Source organism: Lepidochelys olivacea, assembly GCF_965140295.1.
Source record: "Lepidochelys olivacea isolate rLepOli2 genome assembly, chromosome: 28".
Lineage (NCBI taxonomy): Eukaryota > Metazoa > Chordata > Testudines > Cheloniidae > Lepidochelys > Lepidochelys olivacea.
In genome coordinates, this window is record NC_140438.1 from 213,410 (window position 1) to 241,362 (window position 27,953).

The window sequence follows — 27,953 nt, forward strand, 5'->3', positions numbered from 1 at the left end:
GTCCTGGCGCCCCCCCGGTCCCCTCCAGATCCACCAGTGGCCCCCCCCGTCCTAGCGCCCCCCCCCGGTCCCCTCCGGCCCCAGCGCCCGCCCCGGGTCCTAGCGACCCCCCTGGCTCCCTCCGGATCCACCAGCGCCCCCCCCACGGGTCCTCACGGCCCCCCAGGTCCCGCACTGCCCCAGCACCTGGAATCCCATCCCCAGCGCCCCTCCCTCAGCCCGCCCCAGATCCCCTTCCCCCCCTAGGCCCCCAGCGCCCCAGGATCCCAGCCTAGTCCCTGCAGGGCCTCGACCCCCCAGCCCGGCCCCCCAGATCCCCCCCCACTGCCTGAGATCCCTCCAGGGGCCCCCCACCTAGCCCCCCACTGCCCCAGTTCCCCAGCCCCCCAGATCCTCCCTCCAGGGGCCCCCCACCTAGCCCCCCATTGCCCCAGTTCCCCAGCCCCTCATTCCCCAGCCCCCCAGATCCTCCCTCCATCCCCCCCCCCACCATGGAGGCGCAGTGCGATTACTTCATGTACTTCCCGGCCGTGCCCTTCCCGGCCCGGGAGCTGCTGCGGGGCGAGCCGGGCCGGTACCGGGCTCTGCCCCGGCGCAACCACCTCTACCTGGGCGAGACCGTCCGCTTCCTGCTGGTGCTGCGGGGCCGGCCGGGGCCGGGGGGCGCCCGCACCCCCTGGGGGGAGCTGGGCTCCTCCCTGGCCGCCCTGGCCAGCGTCAGCCCCGGGGCGGTCGACCCGGGGGGCGAGGGAGACGGGGAGCCCCCCGAGGAGCCGGGGGGAGACGGGGACACGGCTCCTCCGGCCCCCGGCTTCTTCCGGGACTGCCGGCCCCTGCTAACCCACGGCCAGGGACCCCTGGGGCGGCCGGCCGCTGGGGTGAGAGGGGGCGTGGGGTGCTGGGCGGGTGGGGGCTGTGGGGTGGGTGCGAGGGGAACCCAGCGGGGGAGGGTTGTGGGTCGGGAGCAAGGGGCACCCAGGGGTGGGGGGTCTCGGGTTTGGGGGGGCTGTGGGGTGCAGTGCGGGGAACCCGGGGGGCGTTCTCGAGCAGGAGCAAGGGGCGGGTACTGGGTGTTGCGGGTCAGGAGTGAGGATCAACATGGTGGGGGGCTGTGGGTCAGGAGTGAGGGGCACCTGGGGGGACATGGGGGCTGCCAGTCGGGGTTGGGGTCACTGTGGCACTGACCCCCCATCCCTCCCCCGCCCCAGATACCGGTGGAGGAGCCGATCGTCTGCACGGACGAGGTCATTTTCCCCCTGACGATTTCCCTGGACAACCTGCCCCCCGGGACTGTCAAGGCCAAGGTGAGTGAGGGGGGCCGGGGCCGGGTGGGACAAGGTGGCTGGGCGGGGGGACCTGTGGGGGGGTGGGAGTGGGGCCAGCCCCCCAGTGCTGACGCCCCCCACCCCCCCGCAGATCGTGGTGACGGTGTGGAAGAGGGAACAGGAGGCGCCGGAGGTCCGGGAACGGGGGTACCTGAGCCTGCTGCAGAACCGGGCGCCGGCCCAGCTCTTCCGCGAGGAGCAGGGGGCCTTCAAAGCCCAAGGTAGGTGCAGCCCCCCGGCCCCGCCCCACAGCGCCCCTCAGCCCAGACTGACAGCGCCTGCCCCATGGGGCAGCCGATAGACGCAGCCCCTCCCGGGATCACTCCCGACCCCCCTCCGACCTTTCCCCCCGGGACCGCTCTGACCCCTGCCCTTTGCGCCCGCAGTGAGCACCATGCTGACCGTGCTGCCCCCTCCGGGGCTCAGGTGCCGCCAGCTGAACGTCTCTGGGAAATACCTCACCGTGCTCAAGGGTAACGGGGGAGCCGTGGGGGGAGGGATGGCAGGACGGGGGGCAGGGGTCGTGGGGGGGGGGCTGGGGGAGTCCCTGGAGCCGTGGCGGGAGGGATGGCAGGACGGCGGGGGCCCTGGAGCCGTGGGGGGAGGGGGGGGTCTGAGCGTGGGGCTCCGTGTCTCTGACCCGCCCGCCTCCCCAGTGCTGAACGGCTGCTCCCAGGAGGAAATCTCCCTGTGGGACGTCCGCATCCTGCCCAACTTCAACGCCAGCTACCTGCCCATGCTGCCCGATGGCTCCGTGCTGCTGGTCGACGACGTCTGGTGAGTGGGGGCGGGGGGGGGTCAGTGTCGGGGAGTGCCGTGGGAAGGAGCAGGGGGTATCTGTGGGGCTAACACTCCCTCCCTCCTTCCCCACCCCAGCCATCACTCTGGTGAGGTGCCCGTCGGCGCCTTCTGCCGCGTGGCCGGTGCCGGCTCCGGCTGCCCCTGCGCCCTGAGTGCCCTGGAGGAGCAGAACTTCCTCTTCCAGCTGCAGGCACCTGAGCGGCCCCAGGAGGACACCAAGGAGGTGGGTGCAAGGGGTGAGGGCAGGGGGCGGAGACAGGCTGTGAGGGGGTCTGGCCATGGGGGGTGGGGCCACAGGGCAGAAGGAGGGGAAAGGGCCAGAAGGCAGAGGGGATAGGACTGGGGGCAGGGCCATGGGGCTGTTACTCACTCTGCCCCCTGCTCCCCCAGGGTCTCGAGGTCCCCCTGGTGGCCGTGGTTCAGTGGTCGACACCCAAACTCCCCTTCACCAGCAGCATCTACACCCATTACAGGTGAGAACCCCCCGCCCCCGACTCTGATGGTTCAGGGCTTCCTCTGTCCTGGGCCCTCCCCAGCTTTGACGCCTTCCTGGCCCTCTGTCCTGGGCCCTCCCCAGCTTTGACGCCTTCCTGGCCCTCTGTCCTGGGCCCTCCCCAGCTTTGACGCCTTCCTGGCCTTGGGCTCCCCTCCGCCCGGAGCAATTACAGGCTGGTGAGCCAGACTTCAGTATCGAGCAAACTGGTTGAAACTCTAGTAAAGAACAAAATTGTCAGACACAGAGATGAACATAATTTGTTGGGGAAGAGTCAACATGGTTTTAGCAAAGGGAAATCCTGCCTCACCCATCTGCTAGAATTCCTGGAGGGGGTCAACAAGCACGCGGACAAGGGGAATCCAGTGGATGTAGCATACTTAGATTTTCAGAAAGCCTTTGACAAGGTCCCGCACCAAAGGCTCTTACGCAGAGTCAGCTGTTATGGGATAAGAGGGAAGGTCCCCTCCTCAATCAGTAACTGGGTAAAAGACAGGAAACAAAGGGGAGGTATAAATCGTCAGTTTTCAGAGTGGAGAGTGGTGAATAGTGGTGTCCCCCAGGGGTCTGTACTGGGCCCAGTCCTATTCAACATATTCATAAATTATCTGGAAAAAGGGGTCAACAGTGAGGTGGCAAAATTTGCAGATGATACAAAACTACTCAGGATAGTTAAGTCCCAGGCAGACTGGGAAGAGTTACAAAGCGATCTCTCAAAACTGGGTGACTGGGCAACAAAATGGCCGATGAAATTCAATGTTGATAAATGCAAAGTGATGCACATTGGAAAACATCATCCCAACTGTACATATACAATGATGGGGTCTAAATTAGCTGTTACCACTCAAGAGAGAGATCTTGGGGTCATTGTGGATAGTTCTCTGAAAACATCCACTCAATGTGCAGCGGCCATCAAAAAAGCGAACAGAATGCTGGGAATCATTAAGAAAGGGTTAGGTGATAGGACAGAAAATATCATGTTGCCTCTATATAAATCCATGGTATGTCCACCTCTTGAATACTGTGTGCAGATGTGGTCGCCGCATCTCAAAAAAGACATATTGGAATTGGAAAAAGTTCAGAAAAGGGCAACAAAAATGATTAGGGGTACGGAACGGCTGCTGTAAGAGGAGAGATTAATAAGACTGGAACTTTTCAGCTTGGAAAAGAGACGACAAAGGGGGGGATATTATGAGAGAGGTGTGTAAAATCATGATGGGTGTAGAGAAAATAAATAAGGAAGTGTTGTTTACTTCTCATAACAAAAGAACTAGGGGCCACCAAATGAAATAAACAGGCAGCAGGTTTAAAACAAACCAAAGGAAGTATTTGTATAAGTAGGGGCATAGCGAGCAGATCGAGGGATGTGATTGTCCCCCTCTATTCGACATTGGTGAGGCCTCATCTGGAGTACTGTGTCCAGTTTTGGGCCCCACACTACAAGAAGGATGTGGATAAATTGGAAAGAGTCCAGCGAAGGGCAACAAAAATGATTAGGGGTCTGGAACACATGACTTATGAGGAGAGGCTGAGGGAACTGGGATTGTTTAGTCTGCAGAAGAGAAGAATGAGGGGGGATTTGATAGCTGCTTTCAACTACCTGAGAGGTGGTTCCAGAGAGGATGGTTCTAGACTATTCTGAGTGGTAGAAGATGACAGGACAAGGAGTAATGGTCTCAAGTTGCAGTGGGGGAGGTTTAGGTTGGATATTAGGAAAAACTTTTTCACTAGGAGGGTGGAGAAACACTGGAATGCGTTGCCTAGGGAGGTGGTAGAATCTCCTTCCTTAGAAGTTTTTAAGGTCAGGCTTGACAAAGCCCTGGCTGGGATGATTTAGTTTGGGATTGGTCCTGCTTTTGAGCAGGGGGTTGGACTAGATGACCTCCTGAGGTCCCTTCCAACCCTGATATTCTATGATTCTATGATTTCTTCACACAACGCACAGTCAACTTGTGGAACTCCTTGCCAGAGGATGTTGTGAAGGCCAAGACCATAACAGGGTTAAAAAAAAAAAAAAAACTAGATACGTTCCTGGAGGACAGGTCCAGCAATGGCTATTAGCCAGGATGGTCAGGGATGGTGGCCCTGGCCTCTGTTTGCCAGAAGCTGGCAATGGGTGACAGGGGATGGATCACTTGGTGATTCCCTGTTCGGTCCATTCCCTCTGGGGCACCTGGCACTGGCCACTGTCAGCAGACAGGACACTGGGCTGGATGGACCTTTGCTCTGACCCAGTCTGGCTGTTCTTATGTTCTGTTCCCAGGCTGCCCAGCATCAGGCTGGACCGGCCGCGATTCGTGATGACGGCAGCCTGCGAGTCGCCCGTGCCCCTGCGCCGACGCTTCACCGTCACCTACACCCTGCTCAACAACCTGCAGGACTTCCTGGCTGTGCGGCTGGTCTGGACCCCGGAGAGCGCCGCGGCTGGTGGGCGGGGCTGCAGGGGCCTGGTGTTGTGATGTGGGCAAGGCCACGGCTGGTGGGCATGGGGGGGGGGGTGCAGGATGGAGCTGTGGGGACCGTGAACGGGTTCAGGTGGCCTGGAGCTGGGGGTTTGGTGGGGGGCTGGGAGCGCTGGGAGGGGTCAGGTGGGGCTGGGAGGGGTCGGCGGGGGGCTGGGAAACGCTGGGAGGGGGTGGGAGTTTGGCGGGGGGCTGGCCTTGTGGGGGCTGCGGGGGGCTCCAGGCGGCTCTGACCCCTTCCCACCCCCAGGGAAGAAGCTGTCCAGCGAGGAGCGCCGGGCCACGCAGGCAGCCCTGGACGCCATCGTCTGCCACACGCCCCTCAACAGCTTGGGCTACTCCCGCAAGGGCAGCGCCCTGACCATCCAGGTCGCCTTCCAGGCCCTCCGCGCCGGCCTCTTCGAGGTACCCGCCCGCCTGGCCCTCCCTGGGGGCTGGGAGCCAGGACACCTGGGTTCTCTCCCCGGCTCTGGGAGGAGAGCGAGGGCTGGTGGGTTAGAGCAGGGGGGCTGGGAGCCAGGACTCCTGGGTTCTCTCCCAGATCTGGGAGAGGAGTGGGGGCTGGTGGGTTAGAGCAGGGGGCGCTGGGAGCCAGGACTCCTGGGTTCTCTCCCCAGCTCTGGGAGAGGAGTGGGGGCTGGTGGCTGAGAGTAGGGTGGGCTGGGAGCCAGGACTCCTGGGTTCTTGGGGGTGGGTGGGTGCAGGGAGGGGCAGTTTCTGTGCTATCATCTCTCCTCCCCTCAGCTCTCCCAGCACATGAAGCTGAAGCTGCAGTTCACGGCGAGCGTCTCGAACCCACCCCCTGACGCCCGGCCCATCTCGCGCAGGAGCAGCCCCGGCAGCCCGGCTGTGCGGGACCTGGTCGAGCGGCACCAGGCTGGGCTGGGCCGGTCCCAGTCCTTCTCCCACCAGCAGCCTTCCCGCAGCCACCTCATGAGGTGTGCAGGGGGCGGGGCGGGGGGCTGCTGAGGGCCAGGGGGACTGGGGGAGGCTTGGAGTCTTCAGTCCCAGAGGAGACCTTCACCCAGAAGCTCCGGAGTATTTAAGGGGGGGAAGGAGCCTGGCCAGTGGGTGGAGCCTGGGGGAGGCGGGGCTCTAACATTGGGCCCCTCCCCTTCATTCACCTGTCTGCACTAGGGTGGCCAATCAGGTGAGGGCATCTGTGCTTCCCACCCCCCCCCACATATACACATGGCTGGTGGGAGCCAGGATTCCTAGGTCCCTCTCCTGGCTCTGTGAGGGGAGTGGGTTGAAAAGGGAAGGGGTGGCAGGGGAGCTGTCTGGGGGGGCAGGGGAGGAATCAGCGACACCCCCCCCCCCGCACTGACACTTGGTGCCCCCCTCCCCCGGCAGGTCGGGTAGCGTCATGGAGCGCCGTGCCATCACGCCGCCTGTGGGCTCCCCCGTGGGCCGCCCCCTCTACCTGCCCCCCGAGAAGAGCGTCCTGTCGCTGGACAAGATCGCCAAGCGCGAGTGCAAGGTTCTGGTGGTGGAGCCCATCAAGTGAAGAGGCCAAACGTCCCTCCCGGTGCCCCCCATCGTCTCGCTGCTGCTTCCCCCCGGGCTCATGTTGCTGGAGGCCTGGGACCATGGATGGGGTGCAGGGGGAGGCTGGCATGTGCCAAGGGGGGGAGGGAACTGCAGACTCAGGGGAGCAGCATGTGGTAGGCTGCAGGCCAGTATGGGTGGGTGTGTGGGAGAGAATTGCATTATGGGTCTGTGCTGGGGGGGTGGGAGGGGGGAGCTGGGGCAGCAGAGGCCACAGCTACTGTGTTGTGAAGGGGGGGGTGGGCTGGGTGCCATTTTCAGGGTGATCCTGCTGCTGTTTCCCTGCTGTTAGTTGTGGGGGTGCCAGGGGTGGGACCCGTGGCTATGGGTGGGTGGGGTGAACACATCTCATTGCTGGTTCCCAGTCACTGTTTACAAAACCCTTCGCTTCCTGCATTGCCTTTTTAATTTGGGGGCCCCGCAAATTCCCCCTGAGCTGGGGGGCAGGGACCCATGGTACTGCTTGGCCCTGGCTGGGCTGGAGTGAGCCCCTTCCTTCCTATCAGCCCCTGGGGCAGCATCCCCTGAGAGCCAGGCTCCCCTCAGCGCCTGCAGCTGCCCTCTCCCACTGCTATCTAGATGAGCTTTGCCAGCCCCGATCCCAGCCAAGGGAAGGAAGGTGCCTGGCGCAGCCCTGAGCCACCCCATGGAAGATCCCAGCCCCACATGCCTCACTGCAGGTACGTTCCCCAGCCCTTGCTGTTGGGGGCGGGGGGGCTACCCAGGTGAGGTTGCCCCCTGTGGCTACAGGGACTTACTGGACCAGGGGCCCCCACTGCACTTTATTTACATTTTTTTGTTATTTATTTGTCTCTGAACTGGCTTTATTTGTGTCTGTGAATAAACCTCATGGGATGGAACCGGCCCTGCTTTGCTGGGTGTTGGGGGAGGGTATAACACCATGCACAGCACAGACCCCCCCCCCCCCCCCACAGAGATCAGGAGGGTACCAGGCGCTGCACCCAGAGCTGCTGCAGAGGGCTGGGCCCCATAGAGACACACATGGTCTAGGCAGCTGCAGGCCAAAGCAGAGCAGTGGGCGACTGGCAGGGAGCCGGCCCCTGTGCGACCGGGGCTGCCGGGAGCCCGAGCCGCTCGCACCGAGAGCGGGGTCTGCCAACCGCCTGGGAATGACCCAGTGCCACGGGCTGTATGTGCAGGGAGCCTGAGCCATGCCTGCGAGCAGGGGGGAGCTTCCCCTCAGGTGACCCACACGGCTGTAGTTGCAGAGGGCGAGGAGGGGCAGCAATGACCCATGGCAAATCAAGGGCTCCCCTGGAGCATGGCGGGGGTAGGATCCCCACAGCCTCCCTCTCCCCACGGAAGGAGACCCCATAGACCAGCTAGGAAAAACACTTTATTCTCTGAACAGTTACAGTGAGGCCCCTGGCCGGAGCCTATTCTCTCCCCCCACATATCTCCAGGAAGCCCCACAGATACCGCTGCAGCCTCCCCTCCTGTCCCCACAGGGTGGGTGTGTTTGCAGGGGCATCTCTGGAGCCCTCCTGCCCCAGCAGGGGCCCTGGTGAAGTGGGGGACCCCGCCCAGCTAGGCCTGGCAGGTGTAGGGGCTTCAATCAGGCAGCCATGGGAGCAGGTGCTGCAAGGGGAAAGCCAGGGGGGTCCCCAACCAGCCCCTGCGAGACCCCCACAGGTCAAGAACTCTGAGGGGGGAGCACCCCCAATTTCACCCAGCCGCACTTGCATATGGAACCTGCCCCCGCGGCTCAGACAGCGACCGGCTCCCGCACATGGTTCTGTCGCTTCACCACAAAGATCTTCTGGCCAGAGACGGTCACCAGGAAGGTGTGTTCCCCGAACACCACTAAGGGGGGAGAGAGTTTGGCATGAGACCCCCCCACTAGGGCTGGGGACAGAGAGAGTCAGGGGTGGCCACCCTCGCTACCCCAGAGGCTCATGGGAGAGCGAAAGGAAACCTCTGTCCCCCCAGTGGGTTGATGGGGGTCAGGCAGGGGAGGACCCTGTAGTGGGTCAGTCTCAGGAGTGGGGGGAAGAGACCCCTTGGGGTCCCAGAGGCTGTTCTGGAGCGGAGGGCGTAACACCACTCCTGGGGGGTCACAGACAGGGAGTGGGCACGGGGGCGGGGGGAAGGCTTGGGACAAAGGGCCCAGCCCTACAGCAGCAGCGCCCCCTTCCCCCCCACCTCACCATGCCAGCACACACCCCGCCCCGCCGGCATTCTCCTCCCCCCAGACTCACCGGAGAGGCGTTTGAAGGGGGGGTCGGGGCCACGCTGGAGCCGGAAGCCGCATGCCGTGGCCACCAGCTCCGAGATCACCCCCGCCGTGTGCTCGGCGTTCTCCAGGTCACCAGCCGACTGCGGAGCAGGGGAGCCCCAGGTTAGAGAGCGTGAGGAGCCCCCCACCCCCAAATTCACACAGCAGGTCAGCAGCGCAAGGGAGTCCTGGCTCCCAGCCCCCCCTGCTCTGACCCACCCGCCCCCACTCCCCTCCCAGCACCGGGGAGAGAACCCAGGCGTCCTGGCTCCCAGCCCCCCCTGCTCTGACCCACCCGCCCCCACTCCCCTCCCAGCACCCAGGAGAGAACCCAGGCGTCCTGGCTCCCAGCCCCCCCTGCTCTGACCCACCCGCCCCCACTCCCCTCCCAGCACCGGGGAGAGAACCCAGGCGTCCTGGCTCCCAGCCCCCCCTGCTCTGACCCACCCGCCCCCACTCCCCTCCCAGCACCCAGGAGAGAACCCAGGCGTCCTGGCTCCCAGCCCCCCCTGCTCTGACCCACCCGCCCCCACTCCCCTCCCAGCACCGGGGAGAGAACCCAGGCGTCCTGGCTCCCAGCCCCCCCTGCTCTGACCCACCCGCCCCCACTCCCCTCCCAGCGCCCGGGAGAGAACCCAGGCGTCCGGGCCCCCCACTCACCGCCAGCACCGCTCCATCGCAGATCACCAGGTAGCCCAGCTGGTCGGGGATCCGCTCCAGCCCCTGGGTCAGCGCCGTGGTCTGGGGGGGGGGGGGAAGGGGTCAGCAGGTGTGTGGGGCAGAGGCTGGAGAGAGGGGCCCGGAGGAGGCGCCCCAACCCCCCCGCGCCATGGGGGGGGTCCCGGCCCGCGCCCCCCCCGGGGGAATCTCCCGCCCCGCGCCATGGGGGGGCGGGGTCCCGGCCCGCGCCCCCCCCGGGGGAATCTCCCGCCCCGCGCATTGGGGGGGCGGGGTCCCGGCCCGCGCCCCCCCCCGGGGGAATCTCCCGCCCCGCGCATTGGGGGGGCGGGGTCCCGGCCCGCGCCCCCCCCCGGGGGAATCTCCCGCCCCGCGCATTGGGGGGGCGGGGTCCCGGCCCGCGGCCCCCCCCCGGGGGAATCTCCCGCCCCGCGCATTGGGGGGGCGGGGTCCCGGCCCGCGGCCCCCCCCCGGGGGAATCTCCCGCCCCGCGCCATGGGGGGGCGGGGTCCCGGCCCGCGGCCCCCCCCCGGGGGAATCTCCCGCCCCGCGCCATGGGGGGGCGGGGTCCCGGCCCGCGGCCCCCCCCCGGGGGAATCTCCCGCCCCGCGCCATGGGGGGGCGGGGTCCCGGCCCGCGGCCCCCCCCCGGGGGAATCTCCCGCCCCGCGCCATGGGGGGGCGGGGTCCCGGCCCGCGGCCCCCCCCCGGGGGAATCTCCCGCCCCGCGCCATGGGGGGGCGGGGTCCCGGCCCGCGGCCCCCCCCCGGGGGAATCTCCCGCCCCGCGCCATGGGGGGGCGGGGTCCCGGCCCGCGGCCCCCCCCCGGGGGAATCTCCCGCCCCGCGCCATGGGGGGGCGGGGTCCCGGCCCGCGGCCCCCCCCCGGGGGAATCTCCCGCCCCGCGCCATGGGGGGGCGGGGTCCCGGCCCGCGGCCCCCCCCCGGGGGAATCTCCCGCCCCGCGCCATGGGGGGGCGGGGTCCCGGCCCGCGGCCCCCCCCCGGGGGAATCTCCCGCCCCGCGCCATGGGGGGGCGGGGTCCCGGCCCGCGGCCCCCCCCCGGGGGAATCTCCCGCCCCGCGCCATGGGGGGGCGGGGTCCCGGCCCGCGGCCCCCCCCCGGGGGAATCTCCCGCCCCGCGCCATGGGGGGGCGGGGTCCCGGCCCGCGGCCCCCCCCCGGGGGAATCTCCCGCCCCGCGCCATGGGGGGGCGGGGTCCCGGCCCGCGGCCCCCCCCCGGGGGAATCTCCCGCCCCGCGCCATGGGGGGGCGGGGTCCCGGCCCGCGGCCCCCCCCCGGGGGAATCTCCCGCCCCGCGCCATGGGGGGGCGGGGTCCCGGCCCGCGGCCCCCCCCCGGGGGAATCTCCCGCCCCGCGCCATGGGGGGGCGGGGTCCCGGCCCGCGGCCCCCCCCCGGGGGAATCTCCCGCCCCGCTCCATGGGGGGGCGGGGTCCCGGCCCGCGGCCCCCCCCCGGGGGAATCTCCCGCCCCGCTCCATGGGGGGGCGGGGTCCCGGCCCGCGGCCCCCCCCCGGGGGAATCTCCCGCCCCGCTCCATGGGGGGGCGGGGTCCCGGCCCGCGGCCCCCCCCCGGGGGAATCTCCCGCCCCGCTCCATGGGGGGGCGGGGTCCCGGCCCGCGGCCCCCCCCCGGGGGAATCTCCCGTCCCGCGCCATGGGGGGGCGGGGTCCCGGCCCGCGCCCCCCCTCCCGGGGAATCTCCCGCCCCGCGCCATGGGGGGGGGGTCCCGGCCCGCGGCCCCCCCCCGGGGGAATCTCCCGCCCCGCGCCATGGGGGGGCGGGGTCCCGGCCCGCGCCCCCCCCCGGGGGAATCTCCCGGCCCGCGCCATGGGGGGGGGGGTCTCGGCCTCACCATCTCGGGGCAGCACCAGCCGCTCCACGCCCCCGCCGTCAGCTCCCGCCCCGCCCCGCTCTTATCCCCGCCCATTGGCCCGCCGCGCCGTCCGTCCCCCGCCCGCTCGGAGCCTCGCGCTGCCATTGGCCCAGGGGCTGGGGGACCGGAGGGGGGCGGGGCCTGCGGGCTGGGCAACTTCCGGCTCCTCGGCTCCCGCCCGACCGCTGGGGCGAGCCGATGAATATTAATGAGGCGCGTGGCCTGAAGCCTCCTCGGGAGCCGCCCCCCGCGCTCGTGACCGCCCGCCGCAGGGGCTGTTGGGAGCCCGGCCCAACGGCTGCCCGCCGCAGGGGCTCATGGGAGTCTCGCTAAGGGGGGGAGGCGATACCTGCCCCAGGGGCTCATGGGAGTCTCGCTAAGGGGGGGAGGGCAACACCTGCCCCAGGGGCTCATGGGAGTCTCGCTGAGGGGGGGGAGGCGATACCTGCCCCAGGGGCTCATGGGAGTCTCGCTAAGGGGGGAGGGCGATACCTGCCCCAGGGGCTCATGGGAGTCTCGCTGAGGGGGGGGGGAGGCGATACCTGCCCCAGGGGCTCATGGGAATCTCGCTAAGGGGTCAGGGAGTGTGATACCTGCCCCAGGGGCTCATGGGAGTCTCGCTAAGGGGGGGAGGGCAACACCTGCCCCAGGGGCTCATGGGAGTCTCGCTGAGGGGGGGGAGGCGATACCTGCCCCAGGGGCTCATGGGAGTCTCGCTAAGGGGGGAGGGCGATACCTGCCCCAGGGGCTCATGGGAGTCTCGCTGAGGGGGGGGGGGAGGCGATACCTGCCCCAGGGGCTCATGGGAATCTCGCTAAGGGGTCAGGGAGTGTGATACCTGCCCCAGGGGCTCATGGGAGTCTCGCTAAGGGGGGAGGGCAACACCTGCCCCAGGGGCTCATGGGAGTCTCGCGAAGGGGGGGGGAGGTGATACCTGCCCCAGGGGCTCATGGGAGTCTCGCTAAGGGGCGGGAGGGCAACACCTGCCCCAGGGGCTCATGGGAGTCTCGCTGAGGGGGGGGGGCGATACCTGCCCCAGGGGCTCATGGGAGTCTCGCTAAGGGGGGAGGGCGATACCTGCCCCAGGGGCTCATGGGAGTCTCGCTGAGGGGGGGGAGGCGATACCTGCCCCAGGGGCTCATGGGAGTCTCGCTGAGGGGTCAGGGAGTATGATACCTGCCCCAGGGGCTCATGTGGAGTCTCATGAAGGGGAGAGTGGGGCACAACACCTGCCCCAGGGGCTCATGGGAGTCTCGCTAAGGGGGGAGGGCGACACCTGCCCCAGGGGCTCATGGGAGTCTCGCTAAGGGGGGGAGGCGATACCTGCCCCAGGGGCTCATGGGAGTCTCGCTGAGGGGTCAGGGAGTATGATACCTGCCCCAGGGGCTCATGTGGAGTCTCGTGAAGGGGAGAGTGGGGCACAACACCTGCCCCAGGGGCTCATGGGAGTCTCGCTAAGGCGGGGGAGGGCAACACCTAACTCCAGGGGCTCATGGGAGTCTCGCTAAGGGGTCAGGGAGTATGACACCTGCCCCAGGGGCTCATGTGGAGTCTCGTGAAGGGGAGAGTGGGGCACAACACCTGCCCCAGGGGCTCATGGGAGTCTTGCTAAGGGGGGAGGGCGACACCTGCCCCAGGGGCTCATGGGAGTCTTGCTAAGGGGTCAGGGAGTATGACACCTGCCCCAGGGGCTCATGTGGAGTCTCGTGAAGGGGAGAGTGGGGCACAACACCTGCCCCAGGGGCTCATGGGAGTCTCGCTGAGGGGTCAGGGAGTGTGACAGCTGCCCCAGGGGCTCATGGGAGTCTCACTAAGGGGGGAAGGGCAACACCTGCCCCAGGGGCTCATGGGAGTCTCGCTAAGGGGTCAGGGAGTATGATACCTGCCCCAGGGGCTCATGTGGAGTCTCGTGAAGGGGAGAGTGGGGCACAACACCTGCCCCAGGGGCTCATGGGAGTCTCGCTAAGGGGGGAGGGCGACACCTGCCCCAGGGGCTCATGGGAGTCTTGCTAAGGGGTCAGGGAGTGTGACACCTGCCGCAGGGGCTCATGGGAGTCTCGCTAAGGGGGGAGGGCGACACCTGCCGCAGGGGCTCATGGGAGTCTCGCTAAGGGGGGAGGGCGACACCTGCCGCAGGGGCTCATGGGAGTCTCGCTAAGGGGGGAAGGCGACACCTGCCCCAGGGGCTCATGGGAGTCTCGCTAAGGGGGGAGGGCGACACCTGCCGCAGGGGCTCATGGGAGTCTCGCTAAGGGGGGAGGGCGACACCTGCCGCAGGGGCTCATGGGAGTCTCGCTAAGGGGGGAAGGCGACACCTGCCCCAGGGGCTCATGGGAATCTCGCTAAGGGGTCAGGGAGTGTGATACCTGCCCCAGGGGCTCATGTGGAGTCTGGTGAAGGGGAGAGTGGGGCACAACACCTGCCCCAGGGGCTCATGGGAGTCTCGCTGAGGGGTCAGGGAGTGTGACAGCTGCCCCAGGGGCTCATGGGAGTCTCGCTAAGGGGTCAGGGAGTGTGACACCTGCCCCAGGGGCTCCTGGGAGTCTCGGGGCATGGCCACTAAATAACTCAAAAAAGTGGAAAACCACGAGTGTCAATGAAGCCCCCTCGCACTAGGCCCAAGTGTCCTTGGCCCCCCCGCCTGGAGGCACTCGCAGCAGTTATGCTGAGGATCTGCAACAATAGGTTGCAGAGTCAGACTGCCTAAAACTAAGCAAGGCCAAACAGGGCAAATATAAAAAAACAATGCTAAATAAAGCAGCTTTATGTATGGTTTAACAAATAATACAAAAAACAAAAAAACTAGCTGAAAACTGAATTGGCTGGCAATATAAATACTTAGGGCAGCTTGCTATTAAATAAGTATGCTAAAAAAAATATGTATAAAACCTGCGTAACTTCCTGCTCTGGGTGCAGGATTTGAGATTTTATTCTCCCTATACCTTTTTGCAGCTGCAAATAAACTTTTCTGCTTCTCCACCCCATTGTGATTATTGGGTGACGCACACCGGGTAGCAAACCAACCCCAGCTGTTGTTTAGCCTCTTGGCGCTGGGTGCCGGCAACAGCTTTTGGCACCCCTGGGTGGGCCACGAGGCTGCTATTTAGCCTTGCCCGGACCCCTCCTGGAGGTCAAGGATTGCGGTGAGAACCGACGCCCTGCACGCACCGGTGAGTTCATCAGGGGTCTTGGAAAAAATGCGATTTGATCGGCCCCCGGAGGGCACAACGGTGCAATGCACTCATATAGTGGAAAAGCAGCTGCGGACAACGGTGAGGAACCGGTCCCTTGAATAAGGTAGGAACCTTTTAAAATCCGGATTGTATGCTCTGTTGGAACCTGGGGACACCCAGAGTTACCCTGTAGGTATGGGACAGGGACAGAGCTCGGGGGTTAGGGCACGGTGTACGCCCCTAGAATGCATTCTAGCAAACTGGAAGGTATTTGGTGCGGATCCAATAACTAAAAGCCAATTAAAATGATTCTGTACAGTTAACTGGCCTCAATATCAACTAAAGGACCAGGAGTGGTGGCCACCAGGAGGGTCAATTAATTACAACACGATCCTTCAGTTACTCCTGTTCTGTCAAAAAACAAAAAAATGGAATGAACGTATGTACGCGCATTTGTTTCTGGCTTTATGTACTCGACCAGATATTTTACAGCACTGTAATCTGACTCCGACTGGTTCGGTAGCAGCTAATGTTAGTCCCCAGACCCCCACCCCCACTGTAATGACAGAGCCGGTGTCCCCTTTGGCCCCTACACTCACACCTTGTAAGTCCCCAATGCCTATACCCCTTAATCACCAAAACTAAAGTTGCCCGGTCTGGATCGGACAGTCGTCCGGCCACAGGTTTATACTCATGTGGTTTGCAGGTTTATACTCATGTGCCCTTTAATCCTGTGAATTTGGCTGCTTTCAAAGCACAGGCAGGAGAGTTTTCCACCAACCCGAGCAGGTTTATATCAGTCTTTGAGGGGTGCCTCAGCAGTCACAAGCCGGACCGGGATGATTGTAACATCCTCCTGCGAACCCTATTGTCTAAGGTTGAAAGACAACAGGTTGTGTCCAAGGCAAGGAAAAAGGCGCAGAAACAGTACGACCGGGATCGTATTAATGTCCCTGACCCGGATGCACAAGTCCCCCGAGCAGACCCCAGGTGGGATCCAAATGATCATGGGAATATGACCCGCTTTACCTCCTATAAGAAGTTGCTTTTGCATGGACTCTGTCACTCGGCTGTCCGACATAATAATTGGGCAAAGCCATATGAAGTAATGCAGGATTTAAAAAAAAGCCCAGGGGCCTTTCTACAGCGTATTCGGGACACAATTCAACAGAACACTAATGCAGACCCCGATGATCAGGCAACTGAGTCAATTATTAAGGGAATTTTTACAAGCAGAGCAGCCCCTGATATTAAAAAAAATTTAATGGGCATGACCATGGCACAAATCTTAGAGACTGCAAACCAAGCTTATAGTCTAAAAAAAACAAAACAAAAATAAAAGCAAGTGACACTGATGGTAACGGCGGTACAGGCCAGCACTAAGGGAAGTGGCCAGGGAGGAAGAAGCCGTGAACGCGAACGTCCGGGCTTGCAGAAGAGACGACTGGGTCACAACCAGTGTGCCTTGTGTCGACAAGAGAAACACTGGAAAAATGAGTGCCCAAAAAAAAAGAAAAGAAAAGGGGGGTGCCTCTATAATGGCAATGGCGGAGCAGGAATAGGGGTGTCAGGGGAGACGGACCACCCTACCCCCAGAACCCCAAGTAAAGATGCAGGTAAAAAGCTCAGAAATAGATTTTTTAGTGGACTCTAAAACGGCCCGAACTGCCATAAATCGACCCCTTCAGTTGCCAGTAGCAGATTCCCTTACCGTGGTGGGAGCCACAGGCAGAGACACCAAGTGCTCAGTGTATGCCCCAGCGGAATGTGCTTTGGGAAACAGGACTATATCCCACAAGCTGATATACCTCCCTGAGTGTCCAACACCTCTGCTGGGACGGGATCTGCTTTGTCGCCTTGGTGCCACCCTGCGTTTTACTGAGGACGAAATAACCCTTACCTTACCCCCTGAGAATGCCTGGATCATGACCCTTGCAGTTGAGCCCTCAGCCATGGAAGCCCCAGAATGGAGCCCGTGGGAAGACCAGGTGTACCCCCTCATGTGGGCATCAGGAATCCCAGGAAAGGCCACCCACCAGACCCCAATTACTATTCAGCTCATACCAGGGAAAGGCCCAGTGCAAGTAAAACAGTATCCAATCAAAAGAAAAGCCAAAAAAGGTTTACAAAAAACTATAAATCGATTCCTAATGTATGGTATTCTCCGGGAATGTCAGTCAGCCTGGAACACTCCCATTCTACCCGTACAGAAGCCTAATGGCATGTATTGGCTACAGGACCTAAGGGGCAGTCAATAAACGGGTTAAGACTTTGCACCCTCTTGTCCCTAACCCGTATACCTTATTGGCTTCTATAAGGGACAGTATACCCATTTTTCAGACCTTGATTTGAAAGATGCTTTCTTTACCATCCCAGTTGCCACCCCGTCACAGGAGATTTTCTCCTTCGAGTGGGAGGACCGAAATAGGGTTAAAAAGCAACTTTGCTGGACAGTGTTGGCCCAGGGATTTAAAAACTCCCCCACCCTCTTTGGCCAGGCTCTGGCCAGGGACCTAAAGGAATGGGATAATGAGAAGGCCCTCCTTCTGCAGTATGTAAATAATTTGTTAATTGCCACTGTGGGCCAAACCCCCTGCCTTAAAGCCACAGTGAGCCTCCTGAATTTTATTGGACTCCGGGGATATCGGCTAGCACGGAGTAAGGCTCAAATTGCCCTCCCAGAGGTATGGTACCTCGGGTTTCACATACAGCAGGGGGAGCGTCAGCTTTCAAGCAAAAAAAGAAAGCTATCTGTCAAGTTCCTACCCCAAGTAATCGTAAGCGGCTCAGAGCATTTCTAGGTATGGCAGGCTTTTGCAGGATATGAATCCCAGAGTTTGGACTGTGGGCTAAACCCCTGTACGACTGTGTAAAAGAAGCAAATCATGACCCCTTCTATTGGACCCCAGAGGCTGACAGGGCATTTAAAATCTTAAAAAAGAAATTAATGGAAGCCCTGGCTCTGGGCCTGCCGGATCTCTCTAAGCCATTTCAGTTGTATGTACGTGAACAAAAGGGGGTGGCCCTAGGAGTGCTCACACAGCTGTTAGGAGCATGGAGACGTCCCGTGGCTTATTTTTCTAAGCAACTGGATCAGGTTGCAAAGGCTTGGCCGGCATGTTTACGGGCAGTCGCAGCTACTGCCCTAATGCTTAAGGAAGCTGAGAAGGTAACATTGGAAGGGATTATTCAAATCTATACTCCCCATATGGTCCAAGCCTTATTGGATGCAAAGGGAGGGCTTTGGCTCACCCAGGCTCGGATTGCTCGGTACCAGGCTAAGCTGTTAGAGAACTCTGAAGTCACCCTACAGCCTTGGCCCTCCCTTAACCCAGCCACTCTCTTGCCAGAAACAGAGAAACAGAAACATGACTGTTTAAAGATCATAGATGCCCAGTACTCCAGCCGTCCAGATTTATGTACCCCTCCCAAATGCAGATTATGAGTGGTACACTGATGGTAGCAGTACTGTAATAGATGGGCAAAGGAGGGCGGGTTATGCTGTTGTGACCCTCCATGACACTGTGGAAGCTGAAGGTTTGCCTGCTGGGACCTCTGCCCAGCTTGCCGAACTGATAGCCCTGACCCGTGCACTTGAACTGTCAAAAGGAAAGCGGGTCAACATTTTTACTAATTCAAAGTATGCTTTTGGTGTGCTGCATGCTCATGCTGGCCTATGGAAGCAAAGGGGAATGCTGACAGCCCAAGGCTCCCCAGTCAAGTACGGGCCCCAAATCCTCCGGCTCCTAGAAGCTGTACAACTCCCCTCGGAAGTGGCGGTGGTACACTGTAAAGCCCATCAAAGGGAGGATCAAGATGGGGCCAGAGGTAACGCCCGGGCAGATAGAGAGGCTAAGCATGCTGCCACCCTGCCATCCCCTCAGGCTGAGAACGCCCATATGCATGCCCTTATCCCATCAGTAGGGGAGCTTCCAACCCCTCAGTACTCTGGGGAGGAGAGACAGCTAACTGACAAACTCGGTCTCTGGGAAAAGGAGGGATAGCTCCATTCCCCAGAAGGGAAGGTCCTCTTACCAAAGGGCCTAATCCGGCCAGTGCTGCAGAAACTACATCAAACCACTCATGCTGGCAGGGAAGCACTTATCCAGCTAATGGGAAAATACTTTATCACTTCCGGACTCCGACCCCTGGCTGCCCAGGTACAAGCGGACTGCTTAGTCTGCCAAAAGAATAACCCCCGACCGGGACATCCTGTGCCACCAGCTGCCCTAGAACCCACTCCGGGCCCCGGACAAGTGTGGCAAATAGACTTTACTGAGTTTCCCCAGACCCCAGGGTTGAAATATCTCCTTGTCATAGTGGATCGGTTCAGCGGATGGCCAGAAGCCTTCCCATGCCTTAATTGCAATGCCAGGACAGTGGCCCTCAAGTTTGTTAAGGAGATCGTTCCTCGCTTTGGACTCCCCCTGTGGATGGAATCTGACAACGGGACACATTTCACGTCAAAAATCATTCAAAGCATCTCACATGCCTTACAGATCCCCTGGAAACTCCATAGGCCCTGGAGACCGCAAGCCAGTGGGGTAGTGGAGCGGACCAATCAGACCCGTAAACGGCATCTCTCAAAAGTGTGCCAAGAAGCCTCACTGCGATGGCCTGATGCTTTGCCCCTCGTCCTACTTCGTATCCCCGTTCTCCCTAAAAGTAAATTAGGGCTTAGTCCCTTTAAAATGATGTTTAAAAGGGCATGGCCTGTTAATGGCACCCCGGTTCTGTCAGGGGAATGGGACTTGGGTAATGGTTTGTTGTCACAGTATATGTGTTCCATGTCTGCTGTTCTCTTGTCTCTTCACAGGTATAGCAAGAATTCCCAGCCTCCCCCCTTGGACTCTCCCGTCCACTCCTTATAGCCCGGTGACCCTGTGCTTGTTTGCACCTGGAAAAACGAGCCTCTCCAGGAAAAGTGGAAAGGACCCTATGCCGTCCTGCTGATCTCCCAAACAGCAGCAAAAATCAAGAGACACAAGAACCGGATCCATCACTCTCGTCTGAAGGCAGTACCCACCCCCTCGTCAGCAGGACAGGGGACCGTCCAACCTGCTGACTCCTCATCTAGTGACAATCTCTGGCTAAAGCTACTGTTTAAAAGACACAAATAGCGGGCACCTTAATGCTAAAATGGGCCCACCCAGGTACTGAAGACCCTGGGTTGGGAAGACTCTGGTAATAATTAATTGGGTAACATTGTTATTCTCTGTATTGTTATTTCCAAACTGTGCATATCGGGAGCATAACTCCTTTGTTTCGCTTGTGCACCATGTTGCTAATTTACCAAACCAGACAGACTGCTGGGTATGTGCTCCGGCTCCACTGTCCCCCAAAACGGGGATGCCCCTTGACATGCTGCCCTTGACCCTAGCAGAATTAGCCACCACCAAAGAGCAGGAAAGAACGGACTCGCCATTCTGGAATAAGACCTCTTTACAGCAGGCCACCTATCAGGACCAGGAGTATTCAGCTGCAGTACTCACTGAGGGAGTGTTATGTTTTACCCGAAACCAATCTAATCACTATGGGCGTCCTGTGGGAAAGAGCTCCTCTGTTATTACACAGTGGGCTGATGGGTATCGGATAAAGACCAACAGGGGAGGCCAGCAGTGTGGGTGTAACGGTTCCTCCCCTTTTAGGGAAACTCTTACAAATAATCTTACCACAAAAAAAGGTTTGGAAATATAACTTGCCGTCCAGTTAATATCTCCAATGTAGCAAGCCAATGATAAATTTGTAGTGGTCCCTATGGCAAGTGTAATTTAAACGGCACAATTAAAAACGCCCCCACTTGTACCCAGTCAGGAGAATGGGATGCCCCCTTAGGGGCATATGAACTGTTTAAAAAAAACAGCTTTAAATATCCCAGGAATCCCCTTAAGAAACAGTCCTTACTGGGCCCTACAGGGTCACTATTTTGTATGTGGCCAAAAGGCTTACAAGGTGCTGCCAGCCAGCTGGACAGGTAGCTGTTATATAGCTCATGAAGTTCCTCATCTGTCAATAACTGCCACACTGCCCAAAAAAAAATTAAAAATGCCCGAGACACCTCTGTTAAGTCTGCAAATGGTACTTAAAAAAATGGCCTTAAAGTTAAAGGACTCGGTTAGTAATTTAAAGTCAGCAATAAAAACATTAAATAAAGAGGTACAACAGCTCAGGACGTTTTCCCTCCAAAACAGGCTGGCTTTGGACTATCTCTTGGCATCCCAAGGAGGGGTTTGTGCCCTCGTCGGGCCCCAGTGTTATGTATATGTAAATGATAGCAGTTATAAAATCTATGAGAAGGTGGTACAGGCTGAGGCCCATGCCCTACCTGGAGCACAGGTTGCCTATACTGCCCCCCAAGAGCGATTGGTTGCAAACCTTGTTTTCAGGCTGGGGTTTGTCATCTTGGCTTGGTGGTTTATTTAGCCTGCTATTGAAACTTCTCTTTCCTGTACTGCTTGTATTACTGGTATTATGCTGTGCAGTCTCATGCGTTAGGGCCCTTTTGCAAAAGTTAATAAGTCGTTCTCTTCAGGGCTATCACAAAGTGCTTATGCAAAATCCTATTGTAAAGAAATAAGTAGCCCAAGTAAGAAAACTCAGAGCCAAGGTTGTTGAGTGTTCTCAAAGGAGGGAGTTGTTAAAAACACTGGGGCATGGCCACTAAATAACTCAAAAAAATGGAAAACCACGAGTGTCAATGAAGCCCCCTCGCACTAGGCCCAAGTGTCCTTGGCCCCCCCGCCTGGAGGCACTCGCAGCAGTTATGCTGAGGATCTGCAACAATAGGTTGCAGAGTCAGACTGCCTAAAACTAAACAAGGCCAAACAGGGCAAATATAAAAAAACAATGCTAAATAAAGCAGCTTTATGTATGGTTTAACAAATAATACAAAAAACAAAAAAACTAGCTGAAAACTGAATTGGCTGGCAATATAAATACTTAGGGCAGCTTGCTATTAAATAAGTATGCTAAAAACACATTATTGGGTGACGCACACCGGGTAGCAAACCAACCCCAGCTGTTGTTTAGCCTCTCGGCACTGGGTGCCAGCAGCAGGAGTCTCACTAAGGGGGCGACACCTGCCCCAGGGGCTCATGGGAGTCTCGTTAAGGGGGGGAGCGACACCTGCCCCAGGAGCTCATGGGAGTCTCGTTAAGGGAGGAGGGGTGCACGACAGCTGCCCCAGGGGCTCATGGGAGTCTCGCTAAGGGGGGGGCGACACCTGCCCCAGGGGCTCATGGGGAGTCTCGCTGAGGGGGGCATGGACGACACCTGCCCCAGGGGCTCATAGGCCCCCCTCCCACGGGCAGCCGCCTCAGCTGCTGATGGGAGCCTGGCTACAGCGTGACAGCTGCCAGCTCAGCTCCTCTCCCCCCCTCTCTTAGGGCCCCCCCAGCCACTTGTGGGGTGACAGAGGATAAAAGGCCCCTTCTCCACTGTCCCATAAGCAGGAGGAGCCTCTCCCCCCGTGGGACAGCCGCTTAGGGCCCGCACCGCACAGCCCTGCCGGAAGGGGGGTGGCCGCTCAGCCCTCTCCTGGCAGCCTCCCCCCCAGCACTGCAGCCCCCTCTCCCCCCTAACAAGCGCCCCCTTTCTGTCCTCCCCAGGGCTGAAGGCCAGGCGTTCTTGGGCAGGCCCCCCCAGCAGGGCTCAGGCGAGCCCCCCGGGCTGAGGGGAGTGTGGCTGAGCAGTGCCTCCCCTCCTCTCCCACAGCAGGGACTGGCTGCCCCCCCTTCAGGCCACAGCGGGGCAGTCCGACCTGGACCCCACTGCCCTGCATCACAGGGTGGGGGGGCCAGGAGGACCCCCAAGCAGGGGTCTGGCTCAGGCCACGGGGAGCCCGGCTTGGAGGGCTGGGGGATCGGGGAGTCTGGCTCAGGGGTAGCCACCCCAGGAGCTGCCCCGGAGACAAGGAGGACTCCACTTGCCAGCTGTGTTTCAGGCCTTTATTTACCCCCCGTCTCCCCCCCGGCTAGGGATACGCGTCACCCCGCTGGAGCCAGGGCAGCCGTGCCCGCAGCAGCACCAGGCAGCCCAGGATGCCGAGGGCAGCCAGCAACGCGACCCCCAGCCCCACGTACACCAGCGTGGTGACCCAGAAGGCGAAGAGGTAGAGGGGGCGGGAGCAGAAATCCGGATTCTCGGGGTCCTTATACTCCGGGGGGTAGATGGAGTAGACCCAGACGTTACCTGGCAGGAGGGGGGAGAAAAGAGACTGGAGGTCAGAGCTCAAGGCTGGCTGGGGAGGGGGCCCAAACGCAGCCGAGGGGAGTCTCGCTAAGGGGGGAGAGGACCCACCCAGAGGAGGCACGGACTCCAGGGACCCCCCCCCCCGCCCTGCCCCAAGGCAGGCAGTGCCCCAGAGTCAGTCCTCAGGGAAGGGGGGCAGTGGGAGCCAGGCGGGGCTCAGCAGAGGTGCGGGGCATGGCGGGGTGACCGGGGCGTCGGGGAGGGGGGCGCTCACCGGCGATGAACCACGCGAAGAGGAAGAGCAGGAAAGCCGCCCTCCAGCCGCGGGCGCCGGGGCTCAGCTGGGGTGGGTCCGTCCCGTCCCCGCAGGGCAGGCAGGTCAGCAGCAGGAAGAGCAGGGCGGTGCTGCCCCCCACCACCAGGTAGTAGGGCAGCAGGGGCTGGTGCGGGCACTGGCCCAGGTACGCGGCTCCTGCCGTGGGGAGAGGGGGTCAGTGCCCGGGGCAGCCCCTGCCCAGGGGGCACCCACCCGGGGTGGGCTCGGCCCCGGGGGGAGCGGGGCGGACACTCACCGACGACAATGCTGGCGATCGGCAGCACCGAGGCCGCTGCCTTCCCCAGGACTGGAAGAGAGAGAGCCGGGTTAGGGGCAGGCTGGAGGACGGCGGGGGTCAGCGGGACCGAGGGGCCCGGAACTTACAGCTCAGCGCAGGGTGCCCAGGGGACTCCTCCGTGCCTGGCAGCAGGGGGGCCCTGCGGCCATCTGCATCCTCCGCCATGTCACAGGGGCCGGGAGCTGGGGGCATGGAGAGGGTTAAAGCTGCCGGCGCCCCCCACGCCCGACCCACGGCCCCCCGCCAGCCCAGCCCTGGGCTCCCCCCACGCCCGACCCACGGCCCCCCGCCAGCCCAGCCCTGGGCTCCCCCCAGCCCTGCCGGCGCCCCCCACGCCCGACCCACGGCCCCCCGCCAGCCCAGCCCAGCCCTGGGCTCCCCCCACGCCCGACCCACGGCCCCCCGCCAGCCCAGCCCAGCCCTGGGCTCCCCCCACGCCCGACCCACGGCCCCCCGCCAGCCCAGCCCAGCCCTGGGCTCCCCCCACGCCCGACCCACGGCCCCCCGCCAGCCCAGCCCAACCCTGGGCTCCCCCCACGCCTGACCCACGGCCCCCCGCCAGCCCAGCCCTGCCGGCGCCCCCCACGCCCGACCCACGGCCCCCCGCCAGCCCAGCCCTGGGCTCCCCCCACGCCCGACCCACGGCCCCCCGCCAGCCCAGCCCTGGGCTCCCCCCAGCCCTGCCGGCGCCCCCCACGCCCGACCCACGGCCCCCCGCCAGCCCAGCCCAGCCCTGGGCTCCCCCCACGCCCGACCCACGGCCCCCCGCCAGCCCAGCCCAGCCCTGGGCTCCCCCCACGCCCGACCCACGGCCCCCCGCCAGCCCAGCCCAGCCCTGGGCTCCCCCCACGCCCGACCCACGGCCCCCCGCCAGCCCAGCCCAGCCCTGGGCTCCCCCCACGCCTGACCCACGGCCCCCCGCCAGCCCAGCCCAGCCCTGGGCTCCCCCCAGCCCTGCCGGCGCCCCCCACGCCCGACCCACGGCCCCCCGCCAGCCCAGCCCTGCCGGCGCCCCCCACGCCCGACCCACGGCCCCCCGCCAGCCCAGCCCTGGGCTCCCCCCACGCCCGACCCACGGCCCCCCGCCAGCCCAGCCCTGGGCTCCCCCCACGCCCGACCCACGGCCCCCCGCCAGCCCAGCCCTGGGCTCCCCCCACGCCCGACCCACGGCCCCCCGCCAGCCCAGCCCTGGGCTCCCCCCAGCCCTGCCGGTGCCCCTCACTCCCGACTCACAGCCCCCCGCCAGCCCAGCCCAGCCCTGGGCTCCCCAAAGCCCTGCCGGCGCCCCCCACGCCCGACCCACGGCCCCTCGCCAGCCCAGCCCTGGGCTCCCCCCAGCCCTGCCGGCGCCCCTCACTCCCAACCCACGGCCCCCCGACAGCCCAGCCCTGCCGGTGCCCCCCACGCCCGACCCACGGCCCCCCCCGCCAGCCCAGCCCTGGGCACCCCTCACCCCCGACCCACGGCCCCCCGACAGCCCAGCCCTGCCCTGGGCTCCCCCCACGCCCGACCCGCAGCCCCCCGCCAGCCCAGCCCAGCCCTGGGCTCCCCAAAGCCCTGGCGGCGCCCCCCACGCCCGACCCACGGCCCCCCCGACAGCCCAGCCCTGCCGGCGCCCCTCACTCCCGACCCACGGCCCCCCGCCAGCCCAGCCCAGCCCTGGGCTCCCCCCACGCCCGACCCACGGCCCCCCGCCAGCCCAGCCCAGCCCTGGGCTCCCCCCAGCCCTGCCGGCGCCCCTCACTCCCAACCCACAACCCCTATTAGCCCACCCAAGAGTTAGGACTCTCACCCTGACAATTCCTACCTTCGGCCTGTCTTACAGCCCCCTTCCTGGGGCCTGACCTTTTATAGCCCCCCCACCCCCATGTAAGGTAGGCAGGGCCCCTCTCCCACTCCTTATAAGGACCTTTCCCAGGGTGGAGGGTGGGGGTGTGAGTCTATGGGGGTGGGGTCCAGGTGTGCCCCACCCTAAGGCCAGCTGAAACAGTTCAGGGCGGGGCATCGTTTCAAATTGGTTTTATGGGAGGGAAGCTGGACCAGGAATCAGGACTCCTGGGTTCTCTTCCCCAGCTCTGGGAAGGGAGTGGGGGCTGGTGGGTTAGAGCAGGGGGGCTAGGTGCCAGGACTCCTGGGTTCTCTCCCCAGCTCTGGGAAGGGAGTGGGGGCTAGGTGCCGGGACTCCTGGGTTCTCTCCCCAGCTCTGGGAGGGGAGTGGGGGCTGGTGGGTTAGAGCAGGGGGGGCTAGGTGCCAGGACTCCTGGGTTCTCTCCCCAGCTCTGGGAAGGGAGTGGGGGCTGGGGGGTTAGAGCAGGGGGGGCTAGGTGCCAGGACTCCTGGGTTCTCTCCCCAGCTCTGGGAGGGGAGTGGGGGCTGGTGGGTTAGAGCAGGGGGGCTAGGTGCCAGGACTCCTGGGTTCTCTCCCCAGCTCTGGGAAGGGAGTGGGGGATGGGGGGTTAGAGCAGGGGGGGCTAGGTGCCAGGACTCCTGGGTTCTCTCCCTGGCTCTGGGAGGGGAGTGGGGGCTGGGGGGTTGGAGCGGGGGGGGCTAGGTGCCAGGACTCCTGGGTTCTCTCCCCGGCTCTGGGAGGGGAGTGGGGGCTGGGGGGTTGGAGCGGGGGGGGCTAGGTGCCAGGACTCCTGGGTTCTCTCCCCGGCTCTGGGAGGGGAGTGGGGGCTGGGTGGTTAGAGCAGGGTGCTGGATGGTTGATGTCACAATCTAAGCTGTATCTTGGGAACTTCCTGCTGCTATTTTCTGCTGAGCTGGGCAGATAAAATAGTGGCTGTTATTACAGGAAACCAAAGTCAGGGGGTTGGAGGGCAGGGCCTATCCCCTCTAGCATCCCCCTCCCCCATCAGGGCAGGGACCGGCTGGCTCAGGGGGTGGGGAATGGGGCACGGCAGCTATCCCCTCTAGGGGGTGTTGGCTCCCAGCTGACCCCAGGGTGGGGACTTGCTGGCTCAGGGGGTGGGGCATGGGGCCTGTCCCCTCTATGGGGTACTGGCTCCTACCTGGCCCTGGGGCAGGGGCCTGTCCCCTCTATGGGGTACTGGCTCCCATCTGGCCCCCGGGCAGGGATTGGCTGGCTTCGGGGGTGGGGAATGGGGCCTGTCCCCTCTATGGGATACTGGCTCCCACCTGGCCCTGGGGCAGGGGCCTGTCCCCTCTCTGGGGTACTGGCTCCCATCTGGCCCCCGGGCAGGGATTGGCTGGCTTCGGGGGTGGGGAATGGGGCCTGTCCCCTCTATGGGATACTGGCTCCCATCCACCCCCAGGTTCAGGACTGGCTGGCTCAGGGGGCAGGCCATGGGGCACTGGCTGTGTTCTGGCCCCAAGATGGAAGTCCCTCCATGGTGCATGGGCGGAACAAGTCTGTCCGATCTCAGCCCAGCTCATCGCTCCCGGCCCCCAGCACGAAACCACCCCGCACCCACCATCAGCCCCGGCACAGCGTCTGACGGCCCAGGAGTCCCCATAGACTGAGCCCTCCTCATGCTGAGGGGCTGGCCTGAGGACTGTTCACCTACCCTCTGGGGGGGACCTCTGGCAGCTGTGACTCCCCGGTGGGCTCCAGGGAGAGAAACGGACTGAGGACGTTTCCACTCAGTCCCTGCAGAGTGAGCCAGTGGCCAAACCACAGCAGTGAACAGCTGATCACAACTTGACTTCCTGCCCCACATCACAGGAGGGGCTGAGGGCACCAGCAGAGCTGGGGGGAGCAGGGCTGGGCTAGCAGGGGCTGTGGTTGGGACTGAGGGGAACTGGCAAGGCTGGGGGGCCCAGGGCTGGGCTGTGGGTCAGGAGTGAGGGGCACCAGCAGAGCTGGCGGGGGGGCCAGGGCTAGCAGGGGCTGTGGGTTGGGAGCGAGGGGCAGGGGCAGAGATGGGGGGGGCAGGGCTGGGCTAGCAGGGGGCTGCGGGTCAGGAGTGAGGGGCACGGGCAAGGCTGGGGGGGGCAGGGCTGGGCTAGCAGGGGGCTGCGGGTCAGGAGTGAGGGGCGCCGACAGGGCTGGGGGGGCAGGGCTGGGCTAGCAGGGGGCTGCGGGTTGGGAGTGAGGGGCGCCGGCAGGGCTGGGCTAGCAGGGGGCGGCCGGTCGAGAGTGAGGGGCTCCGGCAGAGCTGAGGGGGGCCCAGGGCTAGCAGGGGGCCATGGGTCGGGGGTGAGGGGCGCCGACAGGGCTGGGGGGGCAGGGCTGGGCTAGCAGGGGGCTGCGGGTTGGGAGTGAGGGGCGCCGGCAGGGCTGGGCTAGCAGGGGGCGGCCGGTCGAGAGTGAGGGGCTCCGGCAGAGCTGAGGGGGGCCCAGGGCTAGCAGGGGGCCATGGGTCGGGGGTGAGGGGCGCCGACAGGGCTGGGGGGGCAGGGCTGGGCTAGCAGGGGGCTGCGGGTTGGGAGTGAGGGGCGCCGGCAGGGCTGGGCTAGCAGGGGGCGGCCGGTCGAGAGTGAGGGGCTCCGGCAGAGCTGAGGGGGGCCCAGGGCTAGCAGGGGGCCATGGGTCGGGGGTGAGGGGCGCCGACAGGGCTGGGGGGGCAGGGCTGGGC

General features: G+C 63.5%; 3 protein-coding genes across 4 annotated transcripts; 1 reads left to right on the forward strand and 2 right to left on the reverse strand.

Moving 5' to 3' along the window:
- Nucleotides 1-466: 466 nt before the first annotated feature.
- Nucleotides 467-6,788, forward strand: TRAPPC14 (trafficking protein particle complex subunit 14). 2 transcript variants are annotated; one of them, XM_084616202.1, is made up of 11 exons: nt 467-878; nt 1,209-1,304; nt 1,417-1,546; nt 1,712-1,798; nt 1,982-2,102; nt 2,202-2,349; nt 2,517-2,599; nt 4,883-5,046; nt 5,332-5,486; nt 5,826-6,019; nt 6,435-6,787. In XM_084616202.1, the coding sequence occupies exons 1-11, from the start codon at nt 492-494 to the stop codon at nt 6,586-6,588; spliced, it is 1,719 nt and encodes a 572-aa protein (XP_084472328.1). In that variant the 5' UTR covers nt 467-491; the 3' UTR covers nt 6,589-6,787. The 2 variants fall into 2 exon arrangements, with proteins under 2 accessions (XP_084472328.1, XP_084472329.1); XM_084616203.1 differs by lacking the exon at nt 1,712-1,798 and having other exon boundaries at nt 6,435-6,788.
- Nucleotides 6,789-7,973: 1,185 nt separating this feature from the next.
- Nucleotides 7,974-11,578, reverse strand: LAMTOR4 (late endosomal/lysosomal adaptor, MAPK and MTOR activator 4). Its single transcript, XM_084616379.1, has 4 exons — nt 11,418-11,578; nt 9,526-9,606; nt 8,849-8,966; nt 7,974-8,453 (listed from the first exon to the last, which is right to left on the reverse strand). Exons 1-4 carry the CDS (start codon nt 11,541-11,543, stop codon nt 8,356-8,358), a joined length of 423 nt encoding a protein of 140 aa, XP_084472505.1. The 5' UTR covers nt 11,544-11,578; the 3' UTR covers nt 7,974-8,355.
- A 10,980-nt stretch (nt 11,579-22,558) lies between these two features.
- Nucleotides 22,559-27,243, reverse strand: LOC311513934 (transmembrane protein 272-like). The gene is made up of 5 exons (XM_084616137.1): nt 26,943-27,243; nt 23,502-23,597; nt 23,374-23,424; nt 23,076-23,273; nt 22,559-22,801 (listed from the first exon to the last, which is right to left on the reverse strand). Exons 2-5 carry the CDS (start codon nt 23,578-23,580, stop codon nt 22,584-22,586), a joined length of 546 nt encoding a protein of 181 aa, XP_084472263.1. The 5' UTR covers nt 23,581-23,597; nt 26,943-27,243; the 3' UTR covers nt 22,559-22,583.
- Between the last annotated feature and the right edge of the window lie 710 nt (nt 27,244-27,953).

Excerpts from the sequence above, each read along its gene's own strand:
- TRAPPC14 (XM_084616202.1), top strand. The coding sequence starts at position 492 with ATGGAGGCGCAGTGCGATTACTTCATGTACTTCCCGGCCGTGCCCTTC. Across the intron at positions 2,103-2,201 it reads CTGCTGGTCGACGACGTCTG|CCATCACTCTGGTGAGGTGC; the intron begins GTGAGTGGGGGC and ends TCCCCACCCCAG. Across the intron at positions 2,350-2,516 it reads CCCAGGAGGACACCAAGGAG|GGTCTCGAGGTCCCCCTGGT; the intron begins GTGGGTGCAAGG and ends CTGCTCCCCCAG.
- LAMTOR4 (XM_084616379.1), bottom strand. The coding sequence starts at position 11,543 with ATGGCAGCGCGAGGCTCCGAGCGGGCGGGGGACGGACGGCGCGGCGGG. Across the intron at positions 9,607-11,417 it reads GCTGGTGCTGCCCCGAGATG|ACCACGGCGCTGACCCAGGG; the intron begins GTGAGGCCGAGA and ends CCCCCCCCCCAG. Across the intron at positions 8,454-8,848 it reads CCCCTTCAAACGCCTCTCCG|TGGTGTTCGGGGAACACACC; the intron begins GTGAGTCTGGGG and ends CTCCCCCCTTAG.
- LOC311513934 (XM_084616137.1), bottom strand. The coding sequence starts at position 23,580 with ATGGCGGAGGATGCAGATGGCCGCAGGGCCCCCCTGCTGCCAGGCACG. Across the intron at positions 23,425-23,501 it reads TGGGCACCCTGCGCTGAGCT|TCCTGGGGAAGGCAGCGGCC; the intron begins GTAAGTTCCGGG and ends TCTCTCTTCCAG. Across the intron at positions 22,802-23,075 it reads CTTCGCGTGGTTCATCGCCG|GTAACGTCTGGGTCTACTCC; the intron begins GTGAGCGCCCCC and ends CCCTCCTGCCAG.